The sequence below is a fragment of the Leuciscus leuciscus genome, assembly GCF_965113295.1.
Source record: "Leuciscus leuciscus genome assembly, chromosome: 11".
NCBI lineage: Eukaryota > Metazoa > Chordata > Actinopteri > Cypriniformes > Leuciscidae > Leuciscus > Leuciscus leuciscus.
The window spans coordinates 2,256,548-2,268,185 of NC_138735.1; the positions used below are offsets into that span (position 1 = coordinate 2,256,548).

The 11,638-nt window shown below is 41.0% G+C and overlaps 1 protein-coding gene across 2 annotated transcripts in view; it reads right to left on the bottom strand.

Moving 5' to 3' along the window:
- cdk13 (cyclin dependent kinase 13) overlaps positions 1–11,638 on the bottom strand; it is a 30,280-nt gene extending 18,642 nt beyond the window's left edge. The window contains exons 1-5 of one of the 2 annotated variants that reach the window (XM_082183801.1): positions 9,862–11,638; positions 3,112–3,284; positions 1,788–2,154; positions 625–798; positions 409–548 (exon numbers count right to left, since the gene is read on the bottom strand). In XM_082183801.1, the coding sequence (XP_082039927.1) occupies positions 409–548; positions 625–798; positions 1,788–2,154; positions 3,112–3,284; positions 9,862–10,844 (1,837 nt within the window). In that variant the 5' untranslated portion in view covers positions 10,845–11,638. Of the gene's footprint in view, positions 1–408; positions 549–624; positions 805–1,787; positions 2,155–3,111; positions 3,285–9,861 lie in introns of both variants that reach the window. The other variant, XM_082183800.1, reaches the window with a different exon arrangement.

Here is an 11,638-nt window from a genome sequence, read left to right on the forward strand (position 1 = left end):
AAATAATAATTATGATTTTTTTTAAATAAAAATATTAAACCAAATAAAAAATATTTGGTAATAACACTGTAATATTGTACTGTAAAATAAACAAGTAATGAATTCTATTTTACTGTAAAATTAGAAATTACAATACTTATATTTGCGTGTCAGCTTCTTCACTGCCCAAAAGTAACCCATCAAGATTTTATTTTATGGGTTGCCATGAAAATAAAAATATGCACTGCCAGTTTCAGAGTGACGCTCAGCACTGTGTTCATTTGCATGCGTGCAGCCCATGAGATCAGGTGTGTAAAAACCTGTAGTATATATATCAATTTAAATAAATTTCAGCCTGCTTGATGAAAATCGCACTAAGCCATATCGCAATATCTATTTTATTTCGATGCATCATGTAGACGTCCTTACCAGTGTCTTTGTCCTTGGCTTTGTACACCTGCCCATAAGTACCTTCTCCAGTGATCCCAATGATTTCAAACTTGTCAACACACCGCTTTCCCCAGTCGATCTCGGTTTCCTTGATCTCGCCAAAACGTGGACCACAAATTCTGCGATGCAACCAGAGAAGGAGATTTTTGCATTTGCTAAAGAGAGAAAGTGAGAAGAGATTGTTTGGCGACATACTTTGGTCTCTTGCGCGGGATGGGCATCTTCTTCTCATCCGGCGGGCTGTGTGGGGAGCCGGGAATGATGCCCGGGAGCTCCGGAGGAAGAGGCAGGTCTGAGAGGAGCGCACGCGCTTTCCTTTCTGGTTTGTAGTTTTTTTTCCCTGTGGTTGCTGAAGAGTCTTTCAGGCTACTGACACTGAAGAAGAGGAAGCCATCAGGGAAACTATCAAAAACAATACACAGTACAACAAAAACAACAACGCGAGGGCTGGGCAATATGGCCAAAAAAAACATCACGATAAAATGTTCATATCAGTCGATATTGATAATTATCAGCGATAGATGTCAAATCTATATTTCTTCCAAGTTTAAAGGCAGATTTTTACTCCTAAGTGAAAGTTGTAGAATTAACCAGACAATTAAAGGGATGGTTCGGAGTAAAATCAACCTAGGGTCCTTTGCACCATGACCTCGAGCCAAACACCCCCCCCAGAAGCCTTTTTTCCCTTGGTTGAACATTATTAAAGTTAGAGCTTATTTAGAGATATCATCCGGATGGTTTAGTGCAGCGCTAATGGATCCAATGATGTATCTGGTAAATTCCCCCACTAATAATGCCTAGAATGATACCAAACTTCTACAGTAGTACAAATAGGTTTTGTACTCATAAAATGAGGCATTGGAAAGCTTGTAAGTACATCAGGAGTTTATTTAAATAACACTTGCCTGATGGCTAATGCTACCGCTAACCCGGACGTCACTTCAGTAAGCACGTAAAAGTCCGGGCAGAAAGCCAACTTATCCAGCATTTTTTATTTATTTTTTCCGAAGTGTTGACACTGGTACTAACAACAAAATATTAGTGCATTCCTGGAACTGGGCGTCGTTACACTACATCCTTATGCATCGCTTTCTGCAGGACTTTTACGTAATATTACAGACGTCCTGTGGTAAAATGACATTACTCCATCTACCCTTGTAAAGTTAATCTCATCCGAATAGGGCTTAAGACTTTTACTCAAGTCGTTTTGGAATTGGTGACTTGTAATGGAGTCATTTTCACTGTAAGGTCTCTGGTAATTTTACTCAATACTCAAGTATTGTTTTCAGGCACTCTTTACAGCTCTGTGAGCGAAATACGATTATGGATATTTTCACAGAGTAATTTAGAAAACAAACCTGTCGCTTCCGTCCACATGATCCAGGTTGTTGGGAGCTGGTGGAAGAGAGGCTACAGCCGCTTTCTCTCGCTCCTTTTCTTTCGCCTGCAGGACCACTCCACCCTTCTTCTTGTCCTCCTTCCCTTTGGTGTCTCTGGCGGGCAGCGAGGCGTCTGCGCTCCTCTTGGGTCGGTCCACGGGAGACTGAGGCTGGCTGGACACGGGGGTTCTGGGGCCTTTCTCACACACCGGTGGAGGAGAGGGCGGTCGGGTCTTCTTGAGTGTGTGGTTGGACACCGGGTTGGGCGGAGGAGCGCTGGAGGACGACGAGCCTTTGGTCGGGGTCGAGGCGTTGCTGGAGGTTTTGACGCGAGCGGCTTCAGCGGCTTTAGGGCGAGTTCAGGCAAGTTTATTTATACAGCACATGTCATACACTAGGGCAATTCAAAGTGCTTTAAGCAGAAAGGACTTAAAATAAATCACAAAATAAAAGCACGGAAAATTTAAATAGTTATAAAAGGAATTAAAAGTAAAAAGATACATAGATAAAACACCGGTGTATCATATTTTTCACAACTCCCAGTTTTACTGTGAGATTTTCCCATGGTGATTACACTGCGTCTGTGGTGTTATTTCTGCACGCCTAAGAAATCTATTTGACGTCTCCGATACACCCGATTTTCGAGTCACAGGGTAACCTCGGGTTCACTGCCACATCAGTCCAAACCCCAAAGATTTGTTCGGAAGCTCTGGGAATGGACTCGATCCAGTCCGACCCCACAGAACCTCGAGTTTAATTACGTCAAACTAGTGTTGTCAAAAGTACTGACTTCGGGTACCAAGTTGGTACTGAAATTTAAAAAATGTGGAGCTTTGAGCGGAATCATAAACACCTCTGATTGGCCGTTGTGTTCACAAGCTCATCGGATATGTCTGTGATTGGCAACAATGATCAGCGCTTCAAAAACATGTTGTAAATATACATCAATGACGCTCTTCAGCGAGCGCTTACACACACACACACACACACACGTGCGAGCGTTTAAAGGCAGGCGTCGGCCCTGCTTTCAAAACACTTTCAAACGCTCCCGTGTGCTGATCATTGTAGCCAATCACAGACATATCCGATGAGCGCGTGAACACAACAGCCAATCAGGGGTCTTCATGATTCCGCTCAACAGCGCTCAAAGCATCACATTTGTTAAATTTCAGTACCGACCTGGTATCGAAGTCGGTACTTTGACAACACTACGTCAAACTCACACCTCCACCACAGACCCAGGTCATCAGCATGGTTTCATCTCTCAATTTCCCCAATGAAGTGATTTATGTCAGTCTCTTACCTTTCACCTTCTTCTGCTTGCTGAGCTCGGCGGCCAGGCTGCTCTTCAGGGTCAGTGTGCTGGGAGAGAGGCTGGAGGGCCGGCTCCGGGACCGAGAGTGGCGGTGACGACTGCGGGACCGAGAGTGACGGGTCGACGGGTACGGGCTCCTGCTGCGGGACTTTCCCGTACGCCTGAGAGAGAGCAAAGGCAGAGTGAGTTAAACGCCCATGATTTACTCAGCCTGAAGTCATCCTAGGTGTATATGACACTCTTCTTTTCTTTCAGACGAATACAATCAGAGTTATATTAAAAAATGTCCTGGCTCTTCCAAGCTTTATAATGGGAGTCAATGGGTTTATGTTTTTGGAAGTCCATCAAAGCGCATCCATCCGTGATAAAAGTGCCCGAAACGGCTCTGCGGGGGTTAATAAAGATCTTCTGAAGTGAAGCGATGCGTTCATGTAAGAAAAATATCCATATTTAAAACTTTATCGACTAAAATAACTAGCTTCGGCAGACACGAACGCATCGATTCTTCCACGAATTTAGAGACGTCAAAGCTTACTCTTCATGACTGCCGTAAAGTTGGATATTTTTCTTACACAAACGCATCACTCACTTCTGAAGGCCTTTATTAACCCCATGGAGTCGTGTGGATTACTCTCATCACGGATGGATGCACTTTTTTTGGGCTTTATAAAGCCAGGACATTTTTTTATATAACTCTGATTGTATCCGTCTAAAAGAAGAGTGTCATATACACCAAGGATGACTTCAGGCTGAGCTAATTTTCATTTTTGTGTGAACTATCCCTTTAAATCAGTAAAACAATCTTATTGCTTCACAAGACTTAGATTAACATGCTTAATTCATAATATGGATTAATTGTATGATGCCTATGACATTTTTGGATCTTTTCAGGCCTGGGTACTTTCAATGGAGCAACTGAAACCAAAGGGGTCATGAACTTTTAAATTTAAACGTTCGCTTGGTTTTTACATTCAAAAATATCAAAATGTATAAGTAAATGGCTATTTTCTACCCTGGTTTTGAGCCTAGCTCCTGAAACGCCCGGTTTTTATGGGTGTGCCGCATTGAAGACTTGGAAGTAAACGCCCACTGCTATGATTGGATAACAGTTTAGCATATTATAATGAGTTTCATGTAATGCTTGAATCGGTGGGCGGGGCTAAACAGGCAGAGTTGAAGTAGGCGTTGATCTTCCTCTGCAGAGGCGGGGTTTGATACCCTCTGACATCATCGAGCCCCACTTTGAAAAACCTGTCGTTCACAGCTGTGCCTGGTTCTCTATAAAAGCTTTTATTGGACTAACAAGGAAGTTTTCAGTTCTGAAACTTACAGGATATTCTTATTGTATGATGACCTCTTATATGTCAAAAGCTCAAGGAGAGTTTTCTCTCAGTTCATCATTCCTTTAAAATCTTAATTTGCATTAAGAAGATTAAATAAAGTCTTTGGTATGACAAGTAAATGACAGAATTTTCATTTTTGGCTGAATTATCCCTTCATGCTTAATCTTTTTGCAAACAATGAAAACAGAGTGGAACAGCGACTGTCAAACCATAATTACAATAAAGCACTGTAAAAGTAACAAGTCAGTCGTCAATACAACAAGTGCACCGTTTTCTGAAGTCACACATTAGAAATGTGTCAAAGTAATTTAATTTCTGAGTTTAAGAAGACAACTATAACACGGAGGAACAAAACTGTTGGAATCCCTTTCAGAACCATTTTTCCTGCTGATGAACGATAAAAACACTGACAGCCAATCAGAATCCACCCGACTTAATTTAAAGAAGCAAATGCCACTAATGATGCGCATGTTTATTCATCACACTCAAATACACTTATATTGAGAAGTATTGCATCGGGTTAGACATCATTGGTTCGACTTGTGTGTCTTAACCATTCAAGACGCACAAAGTTTCTACAATGATGATTTAAGCCTCAGCGATTAAGCGATGGATCATTATTCACTATCACGACTATGACAGACCCCAAACTTCTGAACACTAGCGTACGTGTTTTGATCCACATGAGGGCGAGTCAACTTCAATAGAATTACCATTTTTGGGTTGGCTATTCAATCAATCTGAAGAGTGAATAATAAAAAACAAGTAACATATGCATAAGCATAGCTAAAATCATCAGTACCGCCCCACCACTCCCACCATCGCTCAACATGGAAAACATTAGCATTGATCTGATGTTTTCTCGAGATCAAAGCAATATTTAAATACATAGATCAGATAAACGTTGGTTTCCTGTACTTGTTTTGAAGCTAACCACTTAAGGCTTTTTAACCTTTCACAACACAAGCTGCATTATAGCTGGGGATATTTTGGGGATATTTAATTTAATTTTATCAATCAATAAATTCCTCTTGAAACAAACTTTGTTGTATTATTTTAATTTAATACTGTGAAGCTGCTTTGATACAATCTGTATTGTGAAAAGCGCTATACAAATAAACTTGACTTGACATTAAAGCATTCTAAGACACTTTAATTGCTTTAAGGAAAGATGGAACTGAATGCACAAACTAAATAACACAATATAAAACTTAGACATGTTTAAATCACCAAAGGGGCATTTCCAAAAGGAACCATAAACTTCCTGTGGCCTTTATTAAAATATTAAATATTACATTTTTTTTTAAATGCTTTTTATGCTGAAACAATTTACCATTAACAAAAGCGGCCAATGGGAAACGGCTGTTAGACTGACCCTTGAGTTTAAAACGCCGTCTCTCCTGTTTGGTGGTCTAATCGTCTGACAGCGAGACGGATGAAGCCACATTATAACTGAATCAGCCAATAAAAACGCAGTCATGGCACTTCATTTGCTTCTCAATATGAGATTATAGTTAGGCTATCTGGTTTATATTACAACCAGCATTATGCCTAAAATAACATCTGACTGAGTCCTTTATAAACGTAGGCCTGGTTTCACAGACAGGGCTTAGATAAAGCCAAGATTAGATCCAGCAGAACATTCAAGTAGCTTTTATACACATGCCTTAGAAAAAAACATCGAGACAATGCACTGATATATTTTAAGATATTTTTCCACTGCAAGAATAAGCGTTTTAGTCTGGGACTATCTAAAGACTCGTGTGTGTGAGACCGGGGTTAGTGTTATTAAACACACATTGGGTAGAAAGCAGATGCTATACGTAGCAAAGTCTGAGGCTTCAACCTCCAGTGTGTGTGTGTGTGTGTGTGTGTGTGTGTGTGTGTGTGTGTGTGTGTGTGTGTGTGTGTGTGTGTGTGTGTGTGTGTGTGTGTGTGTGTGTGTGTGTGTGTGTGTAAAGAGTCAACAGTGGGTGGGAAGACTGTTTCAAGGTCAAACAAATCAAACCAAAATGTCTTCTTCACTTCTGCGCTAACAAGAACTACAAAGTAGAAACAGAGAACTGTGTGTATAGTCTTCAACAACACACACGTGAAACAGCACAATCTGACACACACTTCCGTTAACTGCGCTTTTCCCACTTCACATGCTTATTATATCAAATTCAATCTATTTACACAAGTATGAATTTAAATGAAAAGTTGGACAGAACTGTGGACTAGAGTTATACTCAGGCCTCTCAGTAAAGAGTTACTAATAATAACAAGGCAAATAAAACTAGCTTCAGATCCTTGTAAAAGTGCTTTAGTATCTGACAGAGAAAAGCATCAATTAAAAACACAATTATGTCTCTCACACACTTCCAATTCCCACAGTGCAATTATTTAACACATTAAAAGTTAATATATTCCTGCATATACCTGTAGTTTCTCCAGAATAACATCTGCACTACAGTTGTATTCGCTCACTACTGTAAAACAGTAGATATGATAAACAGTGCAAGTTGCGTTCCTTTCATTTTAATTTATTAGTGGCGCAAATGATGGTATATTTGTCAACCCTCATTTGAATAGAATTAGATAGATGTCCTAGAAAACAAAAAAGAAATGCAACTTGCGCAAGTTTTACAAGATAACTCGTAATCGATTCTTTCAAGCGGCTCGTTTCAATTGCTGACGGTAAATTTGTTTAAATGAATGACACTTTAACAAATACATATTTATAATAAACCTAGCTGAGCTGCAAGTACAAAAGACAATAGTATTACGATAGAATAATCAATTATTCAAGATTACAGTCTTTATAAATTTATTCAGTTAAGTGACCAGCGTATCTCCACGTTTTGTTTTGTATAATTTTTCCGCTATTATTCAATTAAAGTAACTAACTTTTCACCCTAGCAGTCAAATATTTGAATTTATGAAAGCTGGTTTCCGCCACAGAATAAAAATAATATAAATTTTGACTATCTTGCAATTCTGACTTATTTTCTCAGAATTGAGGTTTAAACTCACAGTTCTGAGTTATAAATTGAGATTCTAAAGATGTCAGCCCACAACATTTTCTTACAATTGTGAATTTAATTTATATCTCACAGTTCTGAATTCAACTTGTGACTCAAAGAAAATGTCAGAATTGTGAGATAAAAAAATAAATAAAAATAAAAATAATAATAATAATAATAAATTTGCAGTAATTTTTTATTTAGTGGCGGAAACAATCTTCTATACAATTCACTTCGACTCATCACTCTCAAGAGTTTCGATTCAACCCGATTCGATTGTTTGGACCGACTCAAAAGAACAACTCGTTTACGAATCGAACATTGCGTGTTCTTGATGACCTCATGTTGCGCTCGTCCCAGTAATAACCAATTATACAGCATTTACAAATCAGGTGTGGTTACGAACCCTCGCAAAACATACAATCACGCTCTCTTCGTACACAAGTTTATAAAAATCCCCAATAATCATAATCAGTGTTGGGTAGGGGTGTAACGATATTCGAACCGAACCGAAAAACCGCGATACACCACCCACGATACGAATCGCGATACTCTCATGGCGTACCGAACACGCCCGCCCCGCCCCCTGCTGTCCCGGCTCATTGGACCTCATGTCTTATGTGTACAACGAATACAGCGTTGCCTAACCACCATTAACCACATTTAATCGCAATAAGCTCAGTGTTTTGTTACATTCGATAATAAGCAAGGTGTAATCTTTCAAATTCTGTCTATTTGATGACGAAATTCAAACATTAAATGTCGTTTTGGCGCTCTTTGATGTGGCGTGACAGATCACCGTAGGCTACTAGGCTCCTCATTTCAAGCGGCAGCGCGGAGCGCGAGTAAACGCGATTCTCTTCCTCAGTTACAGAATAAACATGAATGGACACCTGAAGGTATGTTGAAAGATACAGTATACTTACTGAAAGGCATCATAACTCGTGTAATCGCTCAGTCAGTGTTTCAACAGCGGAAATATGTCAATAAAACGCTTCTTTTTTCACATAGCTTTATTTACCTCAGGCAAGTCATTCAGTGTCCACAGCTTGTTGGTTTGCTAAGGAAATGAACTCTTTCACTAAATAAATGCACTATATTAGCCTATATATTATATTTTACTTAACCTGTTAATGACATCTTGATTATTTTATGTATGTTTAAAATATCTGTCATGAAAATGACAGCAACTGTGTAAATTATTATATTTCAATAATAAATTAGAGTAAAAACATATGTTAATGTAAAAACTGCCTTATGTGCAGTTTACATGTTTTCATACAATTTGTTACTTGAGTGTTGATTATTATTATATCTAAAAATAAATAGCAACTGAATTTAGGCTAAAAGTCTTGGCTCTGTTGTTAAGCTTTAATGTTATAGTAATGTGCAAGTAAGGGCTCCTATATAGTTTACAGCATTAGCAGATAATTAGTTTTATCCTTGCGAAACGTTTACTTGTAATTGAATTAATTTAAAGACAAAGACACAATTTGTTAATTAAATTATCTGTTTAAAAACAAAAACAATTTTAGCTTTCTAAACCCCCCACTCCACCTAAATGAACCGAACCGAACCGAACCGAGACGTCAAAACCGTGGGACGTACCGAACCGTCAGTTTTGTGTATCGTTACACCCCTAGTGTTGGGGAAAGTTACTTTGTAAAGTAATGCAATATTTCGTTACTCCCTTAAAAAGTAACTAGTTGAGTTACTTAGTTACTTTTTTAGAAAAGTAGTGCGCTGTTACTTTTTTCCACCTTTGTTTTTTATAACAAAAAAAAGTTATTTTTGTGCATGAACAGTAGAGGCTCAAACAAACCTTTCAGCTGCTGTTATTCTGGGTAACGGAAGAATAGATGCAGGAGGAGAAAGTTTAACACTTACTTTACCAATAAAAACAAAAAATCTAGTCATTTTTGCTTACGGTTTAACTGAGTCATCGAAGGTCAGAAGCAAGTACATTGGTCAATAAAGTGAGATTAAATGCATGAATTTAGTTATTGGAGGTTTGCATTGTTTTCTGATTCTGCATTTCACTGATTTTATTCATTTTGAAAAATATTGAATCTTTTTGTGCAAGTGAGATGAGTAAATGCACACTCACATTTAGTCTAGAACTACGATAACTATCATGTTTACACACACTCTCTCTCTCAAACACACACACCGCCTCTGCACTTCGATTTGTCTCAACATAAGCTGTCAGTCAATAAATGAGAAAACAAAGTAACGTGCGTTACTTTTTTGAAAAAGTAACTCGGATATTTTGTCGTCAATTTTGACGTAATGCGTTACTTTACTAGTTACTTGAAAAAGTAATCTGATTACATAACTCCAGTTACTTGCACTGAGTTACTCCCAGCACAGATCGTGAGTCTCGCTCTTACCTGCCGTCCGGGCTGGGACTCAGGGACTTCCTGTAGGGGCTCCTGGAGCGTGTGCCGGGGGCCTCGCCCTGCTCGTAGGGCCCGTAGCTCGGGGACCGGCGCCAGTACGGGCTGGACGGCGAGCGCTTCCTCTTACTCGAGTACGAGCTCGGGGACTTCGAGACGTTATAGGCACCGTACAGCTCAGAATCCCGACCGTAGTAGTTCGAGCTGGGAGACACCCTCCTCGGGCTCCTCCGGGAAATAAACGGGTAGTTTGTGTTCGGGGACTGATATCCATAGGAATAAGAGGTCGCGTAGGGACTGTCCGCTGCTTTGAAGCTCGGACTGCTCCTCCGGTAGGCCCGGAGCTCCTCCCGCTCGTCCCGGTAAGCTTGTGGCGGTTCCCTATACGCAGATGGAGGGTCCTTCTCGGATTTGGACTTGCTTTTATGTCGCTTTGAGTCCTTTTTATCCGCTTGGGACGCGGCTGAAGGCTTCCTACCGTTGCTGTCGTGGTTTTTCACGTCTTGCTCCCGGTTGGATCGGTTCCTCTTCACTTCCTTCTCTTGCCGGGCTTTCCCCGCCGATGCACCGGTTCCATCTCTCCTCCGTGATGAGGAGTTTTGCTCTCTCCTTCCTGGTGTGGAAGCCCCTCCGTAGCTTGAGTCCTGAAGCTCGGCTTCGCTCAATCGCTCCACGGAGAGTGTGTCGGTTCTGGGCGACGGGCTCCCGGAGAAACGCTCGGACTGCGAGCTCACATCGTCGTATTCCACTAAAGTCCGCACATCGCCATCGTAAACCACCTCTTGCTGCTGCCACGACTGTTGCTGCTTCTCCCGGGCGTGCTTGTGTTTCTTTCTCCTGGAGGACGACGACGAGGACCGGCCCTTCTCCCGGTGCTTCTCTCGGTGGCTCTTGCTCCGTCTCGCCTCTCGCGGAGTCCTTTGTGGCGGCGGGCTTCTCCCTCGGCCCTCGCGGGGAACGATCTCCGGGTTAGGCATTTAATATCCCACTTTTATCCACTCGTGTTTCAGTACAAACAAAGCAAAACATTTGAAACCCACTTTAAGCGCTAGTTAGCACAGCTAGCATCTGTGTGTTCACACAGTGACCGTTCCCATCCAGATCACAGCGAATCCATCGCATCTAACCATCCCGATGCACAACAATCGGATAAATCCTTGAAAAGCCTCGAATATGTCAATAAAAGGCTCGAGTTATAATCCAGTTCCGCGCGTGTGATGAAAAGCTTGTGTTAGCAGCCTGTGCTAACTTAGCAAATCAGCCACACAACAGCCTTTAAATCAGCCTCCATGGCTCGGATAGCGGTGTCCTCCGAGGGATGTGTTAAAAACGGGTTGTTTTTTGCGCCTGGTGAGATTTAGGAAGGGAAATATCCCACAAAAAATGTCAGCTAAATCCACACATACTTATGCGGGGTTGAAACTTCTTGTCGCCCTCTCACACCGACTCACTAACAAGGAAGTAGCCCGCATGCTAGACCAGCGCGGAGTTCAGTTCGGCAGATTCAGCACAATAGAGAAACGCATAAATTCGGTTCCGTCTAAAGAGCTGCGCTTGTGTATAATTTTTACCTAAATAGAATTCAAATGAAAATACTAAATAAATCAGATGGTGATGGGGCTAAATTAAGCTGTGCTCATTCAATGTACAAAAACAAAAGTAGCGAATCACGCGCGCTACGAGGCCTTTGCTCTCTGAGGCCTTCAGTCAGAGCGGATTTTGCTCTTATTAACTCCTGAATCTTGCAAACACGTGCCGATGACAGCAGAGG